This window comes from Helicoverpa zea, chromosome 31, assembly GCF_022581195.2.
Source record: "Helicoverpa zea isolate HzStark_Cry1AcR chromosome 31, ilHelZeax1.1, whole genome shotgun sequence".
NCBI classification, from domain to species: domain Eukaryota; kingdom Metazoa; phylum Arthropoda; class Insecta; order Lepidoptera; family Noctuidae; genus Helicoverpa; species Helicoverpa zea.
This window is the reverse complement of record NC_061482.1, coordinates 14574661-14597089: the sequence shown is the minus strand read 5'-3', so window position 1 is coordinate 14597089 and position 22429 is coordinate 14574661. Positions and strand designations below refer to the sequence as shown.

Here is a 22429-nt window from a genome sequence, read left to right as displayed (position 1 = left end):
ATAATTGATCCTCTGTCGCTATGCAGTCTCCATTTCAAGACTGCGTGAAGTAGTCTAGTGTTATTTTATAACAATCGATGCTAAATTTGTTGCCAAGCAGCGAATGTACGTTGCATACACAAAACGTTACGAATAATATTTTGTAATAATTCGTTTTCTTTAGAGAGAATGTCGAAGGAAACTTCTCGATCAGTAATTCATTCAAAATATCATTCATCACTTTGTTTGAGTTTATAGCAACTCCGTCGATAGAATTTAAAGGAGTCCTCGTAATGGGCGTTAAATGTAGTCAATCAATCCAAATTTATTTGAAGTTGACGTGTAATATTTGAAAATGACCATTTTTTGTTGACCTCTAATAAAAAGTGCCGATTTCGTCGAGCACTGTACACAATATTAATGTCGATCGGGAGGAGGGGAAGGTCATTCTTAAATGGGCGCACGCAACGATGATGCACGTCACTGCTACGTCACTTGACATTTAAACAGCTGTTCTTTATAACATACCGCATGTCTGTAGTTGCTAACTCAAGGTTCACACTTTTACTTTACAAAGATCACCCGTATTCCGGTGTTCTAGTCTCAGTGTCATAAAGGTTTTACTACCTGGGAATACGGTATGCGTGCGTGCCCTTCTCCGAGTGCATTGTATGCAGTTCATTCACCCAACGTTGGCAAGTTTTCGCAGGGTAGTTTGCGGTCGTTGCATCTTGTCGTGTCGACCCACTCTATGAGGCCATAGCTCCCGAATTTTGTGCCTTTCCTCGTTTTTTATGCCATTTTATTACTTATGTAAATGCTGCTTATTGAAGCGTGTGATATAATCATGATCCGGTTTCACGCTAAGTTGTAGAAAATTTCCCCAAACCGAGACTTTAACTATGGTAACTGGTATCGACTGACGTCAGAAGCTCTAGAGGTTGTCAATTAAAATACATTTACCACATGGCTGTCTATAGTCGATCATCGTAATGACGTACTTAAGTAGGTGGGGAGGTCTAGACAATTTAAGAATGTTCTAGACGCTGCCGTTTTTTGCATCACAATAAATACGTTATCGTAATTGTTGACGACTAAAATATATCAGGGGTTATCATTTACTCTTTTACAAAATTGTTTCCCCGGGGTATCTATAGAGGCAGATTCCGTGGGATTGATCGAAAACGTAACCGCGGCCCTACAGCTAAACGGGATCCAGCACGAACATGACACTCTACAGGTTTAATATGATTTACCACATATCCAAAAAGATAAAATTGATCTTAGTTTTCAATCAGGTAAGTATGTGCAAAGGAAAGAAGATGACCTCTATGACGAGTTTAAGTTCATCCACAATAACACTCGCAAAATGATTATTGTATGACTGATGAAGACGATCGTTTTGGTTACATAAAAATGAAAGTTCTCTCCCATAATAGATTTTTCTTAAAATCTAAAAACCGGATTCAGCCTCACCTTGTACTTTGTGGCTGAGTCAGACAATTTGTTCGATAACCATTCATACAGAATTGAATAATTAATTCGTGAATGTCGACTTCGGTGATCTGGTTGTAACTGGTTTGTTGGCAAGTGGCCTAATGACGTCACGTAATGGCCGCCCGACGCGACGATTTAAGCGCGTGGCTAGAGATAGACAAAGATTCGGCAAGAATTGCGAAGCGCAGTTCTTGAATGTAATTAGTCATTCTGATTAAAATACATGTAATATTTTTGTTCCCTTAATTACTTTATACATAAAATGGTTCAGGCCATATAATGTCAAGTTGGCTCTTCTTCTTCACCACGAAAGTCATTGAAGTTTTATAAATGTCCAACACTTCAAAATCAACTGTGTGAACTCAGAAGTCGATAATAATTTCAGGCTCCTTACCTGGTCATAAGCTGTAGTAAAAATCTTGTAGGGACAGTCAAAAATTGAGACATATTAAATCTGGTTTGAAATAAATCTTTTTGCTTTGAAGGCTAACCCCCATAGAGATACCCTGCCTCGATAGGTCACTAGGCCCTGTCAAAGTGGGCATTCACTTTGAGCCCAAATGCTCTGTGGTCTAGCTTAGTCGAGCATCAATGAATTTATTCGATGCCCAATGTCCATCGATGCATCGCCATGATGCGTGGACACAGCAAGTAGCTTCCCGTTTTACAAGGATAGTTTGGTGGTAAATGTTAACTGCGTCATATGTTGAGGCACGCCTTCAAATGTGTCTAGTTCCTGGATAAAAAGTGAATGTCCCAGTGTCTGCATTTGCACTCAAGGTCTATAATAATTTCATATCCGGGTCTGCGCTAATAGTAGACGAAGACATACCAAGCGTTAAGCCGCCTACTAATTTGCATAAACTTTCGCGATTAACGCAAAACTGGAATTCCTAAGCATGTGATTTCTTTTCTCTTACGTATTTAGAATTTTATGGTGAAATTCGCCTATCTTTGGACCATATCACTCAATTGCTAGGTTTTCTCTTCTGCAGACGATTATTTTGCAAATATTTCAAGTGCAAAATAAAATAAATAATAATAAAGTTTTATCTTATATCTGCTGAACTTCGGACAGTTGACCTTTTAGAATACCTAAATCAATAATATAATATCGATAACAACAGATAATCAAGTGGCATTTTAATACACCTATCAATAAATCCATATAACAGTAAATGTAGTTTAACTGATCAAATTCTCTAACTAGGGTCGCGGCGCAGTACTCTTAACATTTTAATGTAACATTAACAAACAAGGTGTAAGGTAATCATCGTACACTTTGCGGACGATATGAACCTTTATCTCAGTTGACTGATCTTTGACTGTAACTCACACAAACACATTTTTTTATCGACTTGATTTTTTAATCAAATTGTTAGCTCTATAAGTGGTACACAAAGTCATATTATTGAGCTAATTACTTAGACTTATTTGGTTTTCATTACTTGCACTAAGCTGACACTCATTGAATTATGCGTAAATTCTTAACCCAAATGCCGGTATACATTAATTAAATACTTAGCGTGGCTTAGCAATGGCTGACCTAGGAAATTATATATTGATGACTTTGCTAATTAGACTGGTGACGTTTAGACCTAAACCAATACCCGTTCTAAATATTTGCGGTACTCATAGATGTGATTATATTATGGATACAATGTGATGAAGATTTAATGTTATTTGCACTTTGACTCATATGCTTCTATAAAGACAAATAGAAAAATCTACGTGCATCCCGAAAATAGAATCCACGTTATAATACATTGGTACAGCAGTTAGAAATTCTTCATGCCAAAGCGTCGTAAAATAAATTTTAAGTTCATCTAGTGATAAAATGTCAGTGAGGTCACATCGCGTAATTAATAATGTCGAGTTTATCAAGAAACCATACAATAGGTGCTCAATCGTTTTACATACACACAGAGAATATACACTTGGAACACAAAAGTTTCCAAGCGTCAAATGTTCACATATGACATTTTTTATTTTTTTGTTAACAAAACGGTGTTGTTTGACAATGCCAGGATTTTAATAGAGGACGTTTTTGTAACGGTTCGCGAATAGGTAATCATATTTGGCACTGCAAAAAAATCGTAGTGGTTGGGTGTTGTTTTCGTGGGGTCCACGTTTCACAGTGGAGAAACAATAAATAGGCTAGGCTGATAATGACAATGATGAATCCGACTGCAACCACAATACAAGACTTAAATACAATTAAGATTGATTCGTAAATACGGACGCAATAGCCCATTATGTCTGGTAAAGTTTCATCCGGATTAGGTCAGCACTAAGTCGGATCTAGTTGGTTTCAACATATACGTTTGTGTAGGACTTAACATTGCATTATTCATGCAACAGAATCTCAGGAAGGATTTAACTGATACTGTTGTGCTGCCGTTAGTCTAGCTAACTGTATAAAAGTGGACTCTATATTCGTATACACAACTTTTTCCACTATTCATTTTTGCTCAGTCAGCAGCTCGATGTAAATGACAGCTTAGTGTTGTAACTACACATGTTATCAACTTATCATCTTTCACCTTTCTTACATTAATTACACTCCACTTGATAAAGGATCAAAAGAACATTGTTATGTTGATATGAACGTAAAGTTGTTGATAGGGACGATAGACGAATGTACATAGGGGTGGACTCGTGTAACACAACTGTGTGTGCGTCATAGACTCACCCCTATCTTCATGGAAAATTCTAATCTATTGGAAAAATTCGGGACCAATGTTTTTGTGGAATGTACTGCATAAAGATAAGCTGTGAATTGTCAAACGTGTTTTATTTCCTCATTATTCGCGATTGTGTCTGACATTTTAAACGTCTTCGATATCTTAACGCAATAGTTTTAGCAGTAAAAAATGTGAATCTGTCGAAAATAGTCTGAAGGCTATAATTGTACTAAGAAACATTAACCATGGTGCAATTAATAAGTAATTCCGACACTTGCATTTAAAATTACACTCCCTTAAACAAAATGTCATCCAATTACAAGAATCACCTGTTGCAACAAAGCAAGTTATTATAATAGTTACTTATTTCAAAACCATTGAAATTGTACTACATAATATTGAAGCAATATTATACTTTATAAAGCAAGTTTATTGAAGCAATAGAGTTTGCGTTTGACAGGCTTTATGGCTTATCTGGAGTGTCAACGACACGTGCTTTATTTAATTACTGATTACAAATTAGTGGGTGTTTTGAGTAATTAGTATTAATGACTAAAACAAACTTTTGGGTTGTTTGATGCACAACTTTACCTTGAATTTAGAATATGGAGAACACCTTGCCTTTTGAAAAGTAGATTTTTCCAAAGGTGCTGATATTGAACTGATTCCAGAATTTATTAATTTTTCCCTAAATAGATTAGACCCGCAGTAAAACCTGGGATCTATCTATCTTTCTCCTTACTTACAATACAATACACAAGATTTTTCTCGGAGTTATCTTGCTAGAAGATAACTCCGAGAAAAATCTCGAAAGTCCATATACCTACCTTCGAATAGAATCAACTGGTGTCCAGTCACGTGCAACGCCTCAGGATCAAAATGCAATATGCGAGCGAGATCTCTGACACAATTGTATTCTTCCGACATCACACAGACAACAACATAAAGTGAATTTTTCCAGTACAAATATTCCAGTACCGGCTATTGCAGAAAGTTTTCGCACTCGCAACGAAATTGCTATCTTGAGTCCTCCATTCTCGTACCTGTTCACAGCAAAGATATACTATTACACTTAATACACTCAAGGATACGCTAAAAGCATCCATTATCCTCAAAAATAGTCTAGACTAAAAATAATGCCGTGCTGACGTTAAAATAAAAATACAGACGAATTCCAGGCTTATCTCGTGGACAGTTAAAGTGTATGAAAAGTATAAAAATAACAGTTCATTTCCAATTGTGAACTTAGCTTACTTAGATATTCTGTCTCTATTTTAGTATCAAAAGCTTTTAAAAATGAATAAGTTATAGAATGAAAAACAAACCTTAAATCAGTTAAAAAATAAAACGCTTTAGTTAAATGATGAATATCGTTCCTCAACTATTGCTCCTGTAATTTTAATGCTATTTGGGTTGTGTGCACACCACACAAACCACAGTTAGTTGACTAACTCGAAAGCTCCTGTATAACACATATAACCTAGTTTTCAGTGGTTTTTCGTCTACCGAGAGCTCTGTACCAAACTGTAGATGAGGTTATACCTATGTGAGATCGAATTAGGTCACAGCATTCGCTCATGCAGAAGCTCATTTAATTCACTCGTACGCAGATTTTTCTAGAAAACTCCGATGTATCCTTTATCACTGGGATACATAAAAACACATCGGTCACACTTCATGCAGACAGCTATACAGACAGCGGATTTAGATACCGATTTCCGATATGTGATAAGAACAATTCAAGCTCAGATCCTTTAATTTAGGCAAATCAAAATGTGCTCGTAAATACATATGTACAATGTCATTGCCAATGGCATCACGAGTATCGGGTACTTACGAAATTGTTTTGAAACATGGACTACATCTTGTACGTGTGTAGAACCTGCTTGTTCAGTGCAGTATTTTCTCAAAATAAACTGACATCTGATCTCACTCTATCAACGCCTTGTACTCAGAGAGTAGGCTAGACCAAACTATTGTTTTATCAAGCCTAACAATAAGCTTATTTTAACACAAGGCTGATGTCTGTATGAACCGAGTGTTTAAACACGGTTAAGCGGAAAAGATTAAGCCTATCATTATAAAACAATGCTTGCACAGTTCCAAGTAACGAAATATCAACACTCAGTCTTTCTACTAAACAATTAGAAGTGACGTATTTTCCAGCTCAGTACAGATCCAGTTGAATAATGTTTACAGTAGTTAGTACTCTTATGATGTTTAAGCAACTTGCAATGTGAGTGAATGCCGGTGATGGTGGACTGGTCGTGAAATGTTCACCAACGTCATGAATTCATAAATCAGTCCATAGGATCTATAGGATACGATGTATGATCCGTTCAAGGGTTTAACTATATGTCCTAGTACAGATAGATTTGATATAAGGTACTGCTCTATAAGGTGCCAGAATCTAAGAGACCAAACTTGATGCCATCATCAGGCAGCAATTAATGACTTCATAGTTAGCACACTATGAGTAAAAAAACAGTTGTTTAAAGTTTAGGTATGTTAATACTAATAGAATTCTGAAAAATCTTGATAAAAAACAAGTAATTTCATAAGTCCACCAAAAAGTTGGTCAAGAAAAAGTGCAAGTGCGAGTAATTTCATATCATCAACACTGCTTTTATAAACAAAAACTACGTCAAATGACATGATCACAACATAAAAAATGACACTATCAACAAAAAATGTCTCAGTTCCGTTTCCTACGCCGACGTAAACATTTGTAACGACTTCCCGACGAGTTATCGTTGAAAATTGAAAAACAATAATTACGTCACAAGAAAACAGTGCGGTGAAATATTGTAAAATTGCCAAACATTCTTTCCTGTTGTAATCTTAGTCACTTTTCATTTCTGAGCTACTCTGTCTTCATCGTTATGAAAACATGATATAATTGTTTTCCTACTAATAATTCTGTCGGTGACTTTCGTGTCACCAATTTCTTGACCTTATTGGTTTATTGCCAGCTCAAAGCCGTTTCTGCTTCACCCGATTTCAGCCATTTTTTAACTATTAGTTTGGCTCACATTACACCTAGCATATAGGTAATGTTCTTCCGCGTAGCAACTACATTTATTTTCATTTTGAATGCCTACCTCAAGGCGTTCTGTTTAACTTTCGTTGAAACAGAATCTAATTTTAATTTGTAGTCTCAATTTAGGGCATTTATTATTTTAAGCAGTGTAATGTAGTGCCGTATTTTCTAAGGCCATTTCCGTCCACAGCATTAACTAAGTCTTGCCTCGAAAGGTCTCTGCGTGTGAAACGATTTATTTGATATTTCGGATCAATTGTTGGTAAACTTTTTTAAATTGGACCACAGAATAATGCTAATGGATTAAGCTGAAGTTGATTTTCTTTTCATTGCATAATTGTAATGCTAAAAAATGCGTAAATAAATTCCACGGCATGGCAAGACAAGGTGTACCTCTAGACACCTTCTCGGTCCTCTCTACTCACCATACAAATAAATCCCAGCCCCAGATGATTATTAAACCTTTTTAATGAGTTTTTGATTCAAATTTTCCTTGTAATGATTAACATTGTAATAAATTATATAATTATAATTTAAATATTCTTTCTACAAATGCTGCCACCAACATCAAACAGTTCAACGAAAATCCCCTTAACAGCAAAAGCTACCTTCTTATGTCCTATTTTAACTTGCATTATTTATTGTTCATTGTTAACCTCAAAACATAATGTTGAGTAAATACCACAGCACTAACTGGCCTGTAAATAAGTACTTCGGGACAGCTGACGTGACGTCAAATCTCCGTCATGTTATTATCAACACGTGTCAAGGTTCCGATAAATCAGTTTTACAGGTGACGTTAAAAGACAATGTAACATTGTTTCCACAAAAGACCTTCCTTTTAAATTAGCGATGCGATTATGCGATTCTTCTTGGGACTTCACCTAAAGTTCATGCTTTACCGTCACTCAATCTAAATTTAAACACTCATTAGGATTTAGTTTTGACCCAGGAGTTAGTTTCGTGGAGAGAAATCTGGTACAGCGGCACTTGAAGGAAAACAACAGAACGTGTAGGTTGATAATGTTCTAGAAATTTAACAAAACAACCATGAATAAAATCATTACTAGTCAACGAGGGACGGAGCGGAGTATGCTAAACATAGAAATAAGTAAATAAGATACACGAATATACGCAATATAAAAAAGCCTCAGACGGTTCAGCACAAGCTCTTGAGTTAATGGAATGGAAAGCAATGGAAGTGGGCCGGACACAGCACGCCTGCAAGATAACATCCTATGGACAAAATAAAGAATGGGAGACCTTAAAACGGAAGGATGAAATTAAGCGTGCATCGAGACCGTTGATCTCGATGCACGCTTAATTTCTAGTTCAGTTCAGTTCTTACATAATATATTTATTAAAGTATGAAACCGCATAAAACTAACGTTGTAAACTAGCAGTTTTCGTGAAATTAGAAATCCAGAATTCTAATCCAATTCTACATGATTGCACGATTGTAGGTTCAAATGACTGGCATTCTCAACTCACTATAATCAGGAAAGCTATGGTCTAATTATCTAAACCGTAATCAGTATCACCTTCATGTGTTCAAAGACAGAATATGAGAATACCAACGCGAGGTAGAGTTGGTAACCAGCAACGTAGCACCCTGTCCTATCGCAAATTGCAATACGTATGGGGCGAGCCCCCAGTGAACTTGTATATCGACCTGAACGCGCCTTCATTATCAGCTGTTTTTTACCCGTACCACTGTATCTGAACCTTTGAAGAATTCTCTACGCTATCCGTCCCCTCTAGCGACAAGGCAAGCGTTCGAATGAAATCGTGGTATCGGTGGCTCGTTATTCGTCGGCCACACTAAACCGGTGGCACGCGGTTTTCTGCCCGTTCACAATGACGAAACCATATCGTTCGTCGTGCGGTTCACGCCGGCCGCTCAGTGTGAGGCTGTCCGTTGGCCGACTTAGACGCGTGATCGTTATCGCCCCAGCCATACGCACACTCGAATTTTGTATATACGATCTGATATAGTTCCAAAGAAGAAAATCGTCTGTGATCCTAATTTTAAATAGTTTAATTTTATTTATCTTATTTACAATACCGTAAACTAGATAAAATGTCTCTGGAGTTGGAGGAGTTGACTGTGACCACCGGCGATGTCTTCGAGGATTTCCTGATCGTCTTTCGACGATGTTTGGCAAAGGTAATTGCATTCTAAATTCGGGTTAGCTAGGACAGCTGGCGACTCGTTGCCAGTCACTAAATACTTTGCATTGAGAACGGGTCCATAGTTTCTTCTTTGACTTTCGCTAAAATGGATATGGAGTCTTACGGTGACGCTTGGGAATGGCTATTAAAGGTACGATCTAGACTAGCCATTCTTGATTATATATATGTAGTATAGCAAATTGGAACGCTTTCAAAAGTTCAGAAATAATTCATATTGTACCGCTATTTGCAAAGCATGTTGTCTCTGTCGCACGCGGCGTGTGCGTTCGGGAATATCCATTAACGGCATAAAGCGGGAAACACGTGTCACGGCGTGAAGTTTTGGTTATAATGAAGTTCCAACATGGGTTTTTCTCTTTTGCCATAATTAACTGATTAGAATGACTCGTGTAATATCGAGTACCTAATAATAAATTGTGTGTAGTGGGTAGTCTGCTACTACCTTACCAAAATGTTAATTTGAACATTAACCTTGAAAGCGTGGCATTTACGTTGCCTAGGCAACAGAGGGCATGCGTGGGCATTGAATGTAGAGTCATTCTGAAATTCTTTCCAGAATTATCTTTACATTATCACTATGTTTATAAATTTTATTAATGTATAAGTACTCAAGATAACTTTTAAATGAACACATTCCAGGCTGGGCGTCTGGACGTGGGTTTCGCAACGCGAATTCGCGAATTTTGATGAGCTTTCCTTGATGACTGTCCTACTTTCACTTTTCTATGTGAATGTTCAACTGTGTCAGGTTGAGCCATTCTACTACGCGCTTATGATCTCTATCATCATCATTACATTTCCTTTCCTTCTTCATTTGATGTTAAAAACCACACTTTCATATGATTGCCACAATCATTATCATGAAGTCTATTTGATAAAATGTTTACTTCATCGCACTTTATAGAAACTTGCTTAAGCGTTTTTGACACACCCACATATTCATGAGCTCTGCTTTGTCATGCTATGCGAATTTCTTGAATTGTAGATTTTTTATTGAGCAGGTCAATAGTGTTTTAAGTGAATTTTCCTTCTTAGTCATCTTTTCTTGATTTTTCCTTATCATCACTTTTTGTTGTCTTATGTACTCATAACTTAGCTCGTATTGTTCATGAATATTATTCTAACAGATGCAATCAAAGACAAAATTTGAATCGCACAATAAATGAAAGTGCTAATAACTGCTTTGTAGGTCATGAATTCAGTCTGCCTCAGCGAATGACAACTACCGTTAACTTTAGAATTATATCAACGCCAAAACGCATGCCCTAAATAATGCAACAGGTACCGTAAACGATTGTGAATTGTATAAAATAAATACAATTCTCGAGTCTACATTCACTAGTAATTCTATGTACTATTTAATTGATACGTACAATTTAACTTACAATTCGAATTGTTACCGTTTGCATCAGTGCACACGACAGTTCTACTATATTCATATAGAGGTTACATCGATTTATTTATTCAAGACACGCGAATACAAATTGAAATTCTTTATCGACTGCAACGTCACCAGGATGTGACGATAAGTTTATAAAGTTTATATGAACTATGAATCGAGGACTACGATCTATAAAATATATTGAAACAGCTAAACAATATACCTACAACTTAGATAATTGGACACTCTAGTTTACAATCTAGTATTAGTAACATATGACATATTTAATAAATAAACAAATGTATTTATCAGAGTATGAATGCAACAAAGACTAATAAACCAACAGTCTGAAAAGTCCAATTTACAGACCATAAAAAAAATACTTTGCTTTGAGTACACAGTTGTTATCATTAGTTCGTTAGTATCACATACAGTTTATTGTAAGTTTATTATTCATATCGTAGTTATTTTACATTACATCATCCAGATTGCAGAATTTTCCTATTATTATTGATGGGCGGGTTGCTAGTGGTTTTGCTGGTTTTCGAATTGAATTGTAGCGCAATATCGGTAGAAATCGTCAGGACTACATTCATAATTATTTTTAAGCTCATGCCTAAAAATGCAAGTAAAATTGTAATTTAAAATTACTTACTACTTACTTAAAAAAATAAAGCTACACTTTAAGGTTCGTACATACTTTGCGACGGCAGTGATTGGTGAAAGATATTTGTCAATCAATAAGCATTTTAATTAGGTGAAAGGAAAGTGGAGAAACTAAATAAGCGCCTGGCGCATATTTCTGTGTCGTTGTATCAGTTAATATTTATTTTTCAATTTAGTGCAGGTACTGTAGCGTAAATGAGGTATCTAGTTAATGATAGCGGATAGGTACACTTATTCTGTAGTTTATGTTTGTCTTTCAATTAAAAAGTAGTATATAGTAACTTAGAGTCAGCATTCCCACTAATAAATCGTATTTGGAAACATTTGTTGGAATCCAATTGGTACATGTATAGAGCGTTAAAACGTAATAGGCGCGCGCGCATACATAGCGAGGATGACGCGTCGACGGCAAATATTGCGTCACTCGTCCGAGTAAGGCGCCAAATGACATTCATTAAACACGTCGGGGAAATCCTGATAATATATTGTAGGACACATCCTTATCTCTGTGATTCACACTTTCCTGTTCGCCATTTTTGCACAAACTACTTCAGCACAGTAGACATTTGCACAACTATAGCTACGTAGTTATATGGCTACGCTCTACGTATGACAGATTTTTGCGTCGACACTCGAGGCAAAATTTTCATCTATTTTTAAAATCATCAAGGTCTAGTCTGCTGTATATTTTTAACTTCTTTTTTTGTCTGAAATTGGGACACATCCCTCTTGAATGTTTATACACTGACGTAATGTAGTCGTTGGTATACAAAAAACAAAACCAAGTAAACATTAGGTACGTACACAAATACTGATTAACTTGAAATCATAAAGCTGATGATAGAATTTGACTCGATGCAATTAACCTTAAGTATATTAATACCAGTAATAAACAATACCCGGAAAGTCGTTTAAGTGGATTTTAGTCTATTAGTAAGGCCAAAGATCATTGTTAAGGTAGTTGTCCACTGGCCATCACCACGACATCCATGCACGCGAGCCGCGCGTGCTTTGCAGCTACGACTCAGTCACCGCATACCTTTATAATGTTCTCGTTTTACATGACAAGTATGTAATTACAAAGCGTTAAATTAATCATCATGTTATTCATAAATATACATTGATTCACATTGATGATTAATATTTTTACTGGCACTTCTATTGAAGTCACAATTATCTTGCTTGACTAAACAAACATCAATTTTACTAATCAATCTATCTCGCTGTTCTCTATCCAATATTACCGAAAACAAGTCTGAAATAAATATATTGAATTGAATTGAATTAAGTATACCTTCTGATAGTCTGGCAACAAATTTTTGGCCGCGTCCTACATTACACGTAATATTATGGGAACGCGACAAAAAAATCCACAATCTGTGCTGGTACAGGCTTACCTAACCTATATTTATTATTACTAACAGCGTCTGTCTACGTTAGATACAGATATAACCACCTAATCGCGATGGCATATTTAAGTTATTTGTATATTCGTCGATATTAAATAAGCATATTATACTAATATCATAAGTGTAAAAGTTTGTAAGGATGTATTATGGCAATAATATAGCTTCAAAATAACATGTCTTATATCCATGTGCGGGAAGTAGTCTCCTTTCAACCTCCTGGTTGATGAAACTGCAACCTTAGTTACTTCTCTATGTACATAGTATTAATTATTTTTATCGTTAGTTACGTTTATCATTTCCACTGAGAAAACACACCTGTCTGTAATTCAAACATAATACTGTCTGCTGGCAAATGTTATTGACCCTACTCACTACACTGGAGTCTGAAAATCTATTTAGATCACGACATAGCACCGTGACACTGAACCACGTGGCACGCGCGAGACACGCTATAAATTAACACGACATAACGTAACAGCTGACGATTACGTAACTCAAAGAACAATTTACTACGCTACGTAGTATCACCGTATTACCTACAGTTAGGGCTGCCATCTCGAATTTCGCCAAACCCGGACAAACATTAAAAAAACCCGGGCATTTGGCGTAAATCGCATTTTTTCACCGAACGAGTACGATTTTTTTTTAAACAAAATAATACCTAATTTGTAATCCATTTACTATTAACATATACTTAAATTCAATGTGGTGCTTCCTTACATGAAGTGTCCGGGTTTTCCCCGGACACTTCTTGAAACCTCGCCCGGACGGCCCCCGGACGGCCCCCGGACGGCCTCCAAACGAGGACAAATCCGGGGAAACCCGGACGGATGGCAGCCCTACCTACAGTGATAGTCAGTGGCGGATTTACCAATAGGCCAAGTAGGCCAGTGCCTAGAGCGGCAGATTTAGAGGGGCGGCAAAATTAAACCATAATTACCTAATAAAAATGCTTTTTCTAAAAATAGATACGTAGATTAGCAATAAAATTTCAGAAAAAGCCGTCCTCGTTTTGGTCATGTCCTGTGAATTTTCGGGTTCACCCTTTGCAACCCCCCAAAAAAAAATACGCGCTCGCTGCGCTCGCGGCTCCATGTCAGATTTCACATTTTACCTTTGATGAGGCATTCAATTCCAGAAAAAAACATTTTCCGCGCACGTCCGTTATGGCTTTTTGCACTTAATTTCTGCGCATATCTTACTTTTTGACTTTGCTTTGTTATTTACAGTGGTTTTTATTTATTTTGTGTCCTTAGACTAAAATATTTTCGCGCTCGCTTCGCTCGCGCTCCTTACATATTATGGACTGTGTCTTATGCATTGACTTTCAATATCTTTTACTAAATTTAATCATAAACAAATAAAAATGATTATTTGTCTCAAAACAGTCACAACAATTTTATAAATGAGACAACCCCAGTAAGTAATTAACATTGTTATAGATATGTATTTATGTTCGTTAGTTTGGGTTACCCATAAACTGTTCTATGCACTTTGATATACATATTAATCACAATCTTTCAATACATAGGGGCCAGTTGGGTAATGAATGCACAAGGGCGCTACATAAGCTCATTTACGAACAATAGCTAAAGACGCCTTCGGCTCCAATTACTTTTTCAGACCATAAACTATAAAAATTTCGCGGTCGCTTCGCTCGCGCTTATTTACAATTGCTTCTTTCCGTTCAGTCCATCGGTTGTAGTGGTATTGGTAATGACAATTGATAACCTGAAAACCAGATTCCCACAACCTTTTAAGGGCTGCATGTGCAACGGCGGATCCAGGGGGTAGGTCACAAGGTCATGACCCCCCCCTGGGCCAGGTTCAGGACCTAAGAGGACCAATAATTGAAATGGTTAAACACGATGTTTTATGATTTTGTTATAAGTATAAGATAATTTTTATTCCGAGTGAAATGGTAGATACCTACATAGTTACAGGTAGAGTAGTTTTGCTGAAGAATTCGTGCTCGCAACGCTCGCTCTCTATTCTTTATTTACTCTTAATCCGTAGCCAAAAGGAGGAAACGGGACCTTGTTACTAAGAATCCGCTGGCTGTGTTGTCTACATTGCATGCTGTATCTATATATTTCTGATTGTATATTATTTTTATTGACGCACCGAATCAACGAACACAAATGGCACTCGAATCACGGTTCCTTTTTATTTATACGTAATTACCAGTCTGATTTGTGAGTCGTCAAACAAATAATTTAAAAAAGTTCGCGCTCGCTGCGCTCGCGGCTACTTGTTGCTTTGCAATGTACTTAATCCGGTGCTTTTATGTCGTAGGCTCAAAAAATTTTGCGCTCGCTTCGCTCGCGCAATATTATTTGTACCCTGCCTTGATAACTTCAAAGTCAAATATAGCAAAAAAAAATATTTATGGAATCCTCAAAAACAAAACAGTTTGCGCTTCCGACTGCTTGTTACTTTACAGCGCTTTTTAAAACTTATGAACTTTTTGTGTCCCAAAATTAAAAATTTGCGCGCTCGCTTCGCGCTAATTTTTACAGTAACGTTATCCTGTCTCGACTTTCATAACTTAAATCTGGCCAACAGTTTGAGCCTACAATGATTTGGAAACATGTTTTACTGTTGCCGCAATAAAAAACGTACGCGCCCTTTTCTGCGTACACAATACTGTTCAAACGTTTAGTCTTCAACCTGAAAAAATTGATTGATGAAAACCTATGATCGCGCTTTCTTGTATTTATACAGCAAGAAAGCGTTTTCATCTACTTTTAGTCCTCGAACTGAATAAAAATTTTCGCGCTCGCGTCGCGCGCGCTTTTTTCAATTTCGCGTCTGTGACCATGTCAAAGAGATCGCGTTCACTCAGCTCGGACCATTTCCTACATAAAAACACTTTTTTAACCTTACTCCTTGACCTGAACGAAAATTTTCGCGCTCGCTTCACTCGCGCTTTTCTGTTTGGCACGTCTGTGTAGTATAAATACGAGAAATTGCGCTGACTCTGCTCGGGCCATTTTCTACATGAACACTTCTTAACATTCGTAAAAATTTCGAGGTCGCTACGATCGCGCTTATTGTATTTATACTACTACTTTTAATATTAAAAGAAGTATACGCTACAATATAATATTTTTTGTGACTTGACCACGACCGTGTGACCCCCCCCTGGCGCCGAAGCTGGATCCGCCCTTGTGCATGTGCCAATACGTATACCCAAAACTTCGGGGCGGCACACCATACTAATAATGGGAGTAAACTTACGTATTGAATTCTAAAGTCAGTAGGGGCGGCAGAAATTGAATGGCCTACTAGCGGCAAATTTGCAAATCCGCCACTGGTGATAGTTTTCTTCACCTCAGACCTGTGGAATTCGCGAATGTTCCATTATCGTACTTTGATTCGTATTATCCGGACAGATAAGGTAAAACGTCGGTTTCGGCGAACTGATCTGTTGCTGCTGATATTTTATACATTATTATATCGAAATAGCATGACTAATGATGATAAAAATCACTCGTTTTCGGTTTTTAAATGCCACCTTTTAATAATGTAGCATTTTAAAAATACATTTTATATTCAAAATGGCTTAGCTCCATGGTCAGTGTGACCTTCGTATTATTACCTGTTCGAAATAATTGAGGACATTGATTCTTTAGTTTCTAGGAGCGACGTTTTCTGGGAAGTCAGATTACCGGTTTCAAGTCAGTGGTCATCTCGAGATGTTTCTACCAAGAACGCTTACTGACATAGCAACAGCTTTATTGAAATGAAGTCTTCAAAGACTGACGGAACTAGTTCCCACAAATTTTTGATCTGACTGCTTAGCAGGTCGGCCAACCTGTTAATGTCAATAAATTATACTAAACAGTAAATGCCATAAAATCCGTAATATCGTGGCATTACGATTACCGAAAACGTATGTACTAACTACTTATACAGTCGGCCTTTGTCTCCTTCCGAGATCTACAAAACATCTGTAGAAGTTTTAGTGCAAGTAGATACTCAGTAATAAGACATTCTCTTGTCTTACGTTTGATGCCGCAAGGCCGGCCGGAGGCCCGTGCCTTTCTTAACATACCCTTGAAGTCACGCCTCTTCCTCGACTGCACTGCCTAGAGATACCAAGTTTGGTGCCAAATTAAATTAATTCTTCGTTCTTACGCGCTAATACTCATTATTTCAAGAACTCAAGTTCTTATCCAGTTATCCATATGAATAGTTTCATGTCTTCATAAAGCAGTGCGCGTCATCAATCGTGTATTGATTGAGCAAGCGTTAGATATGACTTTGACCGCGTTACCTAAAAAAACTAAATCGGAAGGTCAGCCTAATAAAGGTGAGAAAAATTGTACCACCCGGTACAATGGATTGTTATCATAAAATTACTATAGGTATTCTCAAATAATTTATTGTAATTTTTCTATGATGATTACTTTCCAAAGACATCCATAAAAAGGATCAGAACGCCATTATGAGTGTTTTTAGAAAAAAAAAACTATCACAGTGAAAGCTCGATTTCATTGAACATCACCGTTCTAAGGAGTGTTTAATGCAACATTTAAAAAAGTTAATTTATCTTTAACCTTGTGCATACCGGAGCTAAGCAATGAGTACCGAATGCAAGCCCACTGAGTGGTACCCTTGACACTATTTACCTACCAAACCCACAGTTTCAATATAATTAATCAGATACTTCTTGCCTTTTAAAGAAAAAACTTAGTTAAACTAATGAATAGTAGAGACTGCCACCTTATAACTAAAACTTTAAAAAATAAATTACCCTTTTTGCAAAGCAATTTCTTGGGCAGAACAGAACTCGTTTATAATTATGAACATTATGAAGTCTCTATAATGAGCTACCGCTCAGCAATGCCGCATAATTCCTAAGACTCGCACCGTGATTGATCAATGAGTTCTTAGTTGAGTGTCGTACTACACCGTCTAGGCGATAATTTTGTAGGTCAGTGGGTGCGCTAACATTTGACGCGTCGACGGATTTATGTCAAATACCCATGTTATAGATACGAAGCAAATATTTAAAAGTCACTAAGCGGGTGTACTTTTTATATTTGCTTAAATTTAATTTTAACGTATACTAAATTAGCATAAATAGGCGTAGGAGGAATCCGCTTTGCAACTTTCTCTAGCTCTCTCACCTACACGAAAAAAAAAAACTATTCGTTTGAATGACTGTACTTATTTATGAAACCTCATCCGGATATTGGCTTCTATAGAAAAAAATCCCCGGAGCAATACGGGCATGATATGAATTTACCTTAATTAAAATTTGGCCAAAATCAATTAATTATGAACATGTGTACTTATTTGCTATCCTTTCACTATATAAAAAGCATGTAACTCAACTCGTGGCCAGGCGCATCAATAATCATAAAAGTAGGATATAAAACCTTGTTACGTTTCAAAAAAGAAAAGGAATAATGTCATAATAATTTGACATTTTGACGTAACGGAACTGTCAGTCGCTCTACTTCGACCAAAAAACGATTCAAAATGTTTAATTTGCGACTCTGGCAGTAAATTATTTCGAAGATGAACAACACGACGCAGCAAATGTTAAAATTTTTCGTCTATACAGGCTTACACAAGAGTAACACGGTGTATTGGAAACTTTATCTCACCTTTATTATACTCACCTTGGATTGGAATCCTAAGACGCTGTGCCACTTCAAAAATGCATCGGTAATTACTGATTGTTAAAAAACTTAGCTGAACAAGCTATCTTCCATTTGCGTAGGGACTTATAAGTAAATATTAACAATCTTCATGCAACTTTTTGTTTGAAAACTCTATCTGTAAAAGTTTAATACAATAGATCTTGCTAATTTACTTAATGAATTGAAAAACTTACCCACTGATGAAACCATAAACCTCTCTAAAACTAATAAAATTGTGACATTCAATAGGTGGTTAGAACCCTGCAATTTCTTTTTATGATAAGTAAAAACTCTAGATCTAAATTATCCGGTACTATCTCTGTTAATATTGTGACTTAGGTACCCATTGAATGTTATGCCCGTAACTTAGCTGCTCAATAATAATGTATATGTATTTACTCACAATAAATTGACACTAACATTATTACGACAGGCGGATCAACTTAAATATAAGACCAAGATATGGGTTAAGAATAAAAAAAAAGAAGATGAAGAACCCGTACCAGTGTAATATCGTCATTGATACTATGACATAGCTTATGAGTCATTCATCATGGATTCTAGATAGTGTAGGTATAGCAATCATTTAGAGTTTAATTTCACATTATATTAGCAGATATGTATCACTTGATAACGTTGTTCATTTTTAGTACGCTTCCAGACAGTGCGAAGTGTTAGTACCCTTATCTTTATTCAAGCTCTACAACAGCATTGTACTTGTTTGAACCATTTGTAGATCTACATATGCCCGTACAAAATAAAACTCATATTAGTTAACATTTTGCTCATGAGAACTTTCTACACTAATTATACACCGCCACAGACTGTAGAAGAATAATTATAGTCCAAAGATTTGTATGCGGAACTATGCAAGCCATTCTTGGGCTACTTGAATTCCAGTATTTTTTTTTTTACATTTACTTTATGTGGACCCGTTCTAGCTACTGGACTGACTTTTATGTACTAATGAGCAATGTTTTGATTGGTCAATTATGTTTTTTTTTCAGTACTTGGACATTGGCGAGGACATGAATGTGCCTGATGACTTTACCCAGAGCGAGTTGCAAACGGGTAAATGGTGGCGCCATCTACTAGCCGGGGGCATTGCAGGCGCAGTCAGCCGAACCTGTACGGCGCCACTAGACCGACTAAAAGTATTCCTACAGGTTTGTATGTACACATTGTTTATTCATACAGAAAGAGCCAATTTAGTGATTGAATAAAATTGATTTATTGAAAAGAGTCTAAATTCTTGATAGATATTAAGTAGGTGCCTTCAATTTCGCAGCATGCGTAAAATGATTCTTATTTCAAATCTTATACTTTTCAGGTTAACCCAATCAGAGAAAATATGAGTGGATGTTTAGCAAGAATGATTACCGAAGGAGGCGTAAGAGGTTTATGGCGAGGGAATGGAATAAATGTTATTAAAATCGCTCCAGAATCTGCGCTAAAGTTTGCCGCATATGAGCAAGTGAAGAGACTAATAAAAGGTGATAGGAGAGCCAACCATCCGTTGGAAATACATGAGCGTTTCGTAGCAGGCGCCACGGCTGGCGCAATGGCGCAAACTGTGATCTATCCATTAGAGGTGTTGAAAACAAGATTAGCATTAAGGAAGACTGGTCAGTACCGTGGGATAATGGATGCGGCGAAAAAGATATATTACAGGGAAGGGCTGAAGTGTTTCTACAAAGGATACATTCCAAATATTTTGGGCATAGTGCCGTACGCTGGGATAGATCTTGCCGTTTACGAGACTCTAAAGAAGAAGTACATAAGCAAATACCAGGCACACAATGAGCAGCCGGGGATGTTGCTGCTGCTGGCGTGTGGCAGCACTTCTTGCACGCTCGGCCAGGTCTGCTCCTACCCTCTCGCGCTGGTCCGGACGCGATTGCAAGCTCAAGGTAAGCCATACTGATCAGATTATAAGGACATTCTGAATTATTGTAAGATGTCATGCGATGTCCAAAACGTCCAACGTAATTTGAATCTTCTGACGCGTTTAAGCAATGCAATAAAATTATCCTACTTGCATCTGAGGCCACACGCGAAGGATCAAGTAGCGTTCAATCATCACTTGACTCCGACACATTGTATCAAATTGCAGCCAATCACATTCAAAGTAGAGATCTGATTTGATTTATACCGTTAAGAATAATTTGAAGTAAGGCACTGAATACTTTTAAAAGCAAAAAATTGCGCAGAGTGGTTAATACTTTTAAACTATTTTCATTTTTTATTGGTCTCCGCCATTCGTTTGTATGAAAACTGTATTTAGTCCAAATATCCTTTGATTCGCCTAACGATACGTGCGACCTGATAACGTTATCTCCATGTCTGTCTTCGCGCAGATAACTGTCTTGTTGGCGTTTCCTTGTCCGCGAACGACACCTACATTTAATAATTCCTCATATAATTTATCTACGTGTGATAACAGTAAATACATTCACTTGCTCCTTAATATTTCAATAACATTTTATCTCAACGGTCTGAGATAAATGTTAGTTATGTAGTTATTTTCAACGTAACTTAATGAACATGCCAGATATTTTGAGGTTTTAGACTCAGTTTTTTTCAGTCAATGCACCTAATCTCCTCCTAATCTCCTAAATTAAATAACTAAGAAGTCCGTTTGTTGTTTGCAGAAAAAGCATCGTCGAGCGCGGAGGGCTCAATGCGCGGTGTGTTCCGCGAGATCGTGAAACGCGAGGGCGTGCGGGGCCTGTACCGCGGCATCACGCCCAACTTCATCAAGGTGATCCCGGCGGTGTCCATCTCGTACGTGGTGTACGAGTACGCGAGCCGGTCGCTCGGCGTCAACATGACGTGATCGCGTCGCCGGCGCGCGCCTCGCGACCGAATCGCCCCAACGCTCGAGCTCAAACTCGCACCACATTCTAATTTAAGCATATTAGCAAATTGCATTTCGTTGTACATAGCTCTCGTGCATGTTAAGTCTTATTTATTATACGTGACGTATTCCAATTATTTTAATTGTTTCGAACGGATATTGTAATCATTTAAGCTTGTAATTGTGTAGCGAAGCAATTGGTTGCATCTTACGGTAAATTGACGTGAATAGAGAAAAATGACAAAACGACGGCACGTCGTTGGCTTTTACTGTGATTACAATAAATTATGTAATTTTTTTATTTATTTTTATTTATTTTCTCTTAAGTTACCTTGTTTACTCTCTTTTTTGGGTTGTCAGAGTTGATTTCAAAGTATTTTTATCATCTTAGGACTCATCAAATTTTAAACAAGAGAGTGCAGTTGCTTCAAAACGAGACTTAATATTATTCTTGAATCTAGAATATATTAAACGTTTCGGTTTTGAATTGTAATGGGTATGGGAATGTGAGCAGCAATGCATGAGGTAAGGAACGAGCTGTGATTAGTATAAGGGAAAAGTTTGGGATAAAGTATTAATACCTTACGGCTGTCTCTACGAATGGAATCGAACGTAAAGGAATTGAGAACATTGGAAACACCAGGACGCATGTTTAATTATCCATAACGGTGTGTCTGTCTGGGGCTACACACCAATTTTATCTTAAGTCACGGATGATTTATATCGTGCTTGTAGAGCTTCTTGGTAAGCCTGGTATGCTGTTGTCATCTTATCTTATTGCAAAAGAAACAAATGAATCCTCATTGTAAAGTGACCTTTAACATGGTACGACGCAGCTTTGTTAAATGTACTTTATTGAGGCTAATTAACTGCATGTTGTGTGGTACTTCACTAAAAACATGTTAACGCTCTAAGTTAACTATATTCTTAAATGTGTAGCTAGCTACAAACAAACAGCTTCAAAATCACCTGCTTCAAGCGATTTAACTGACTTGTCCATACACTAACAATAATACTGCGCAATTCACTGACCGTTTAGGCTAATTAAAACTTATTCTCGCCTTAAATG

General features: G+C 37.0%; 1 protein-coding gene across 3 annotated transcripts in view; it reads left to right on the top strand.

Annotated features, from left to right (window-relative positions):
* LOC124644894 (calcium-binding mitochondrial carrier protein SCaMC-2) overlaps positions 1 to 21661 on the top strand; it is a 59608-nt gene extending 37947 nt beyond the window's left edge. The window contains exons 1-4 of one of the 3 annotated variants that reach the window (XM_047184556.1): positions 9090 to 9367; positions 19511 to 19669; positions 19834 to 20413; positions 21155 to 21661. In XM_047184556.1, coding sequence (XP_047040512.1) covers positions 9281 to 9367; positions 19511 to 19669; positions 19834 to 20413; positions 21155 to 21339 — 1011 coding nt within the window. In that variant the 5' untranslated portion in view covers positions 9090 to 9280 and the 3' untranslated portion in view covers positions 21340 to 21661. Of the gene's footprint in view, positions 1 to 9089; positions 9368 to 19027; positions 19073 to 19510; positions 19670 to 19833; positions 20414 to 21154 lie in introns of those variants that run through there. The other 2 variants (XM_047184557.1, XM_047184555.1) reach the window with 2 other exon arrangements.
* Positions 21662 to 22429: the final 768 nt, after the last annotated feature.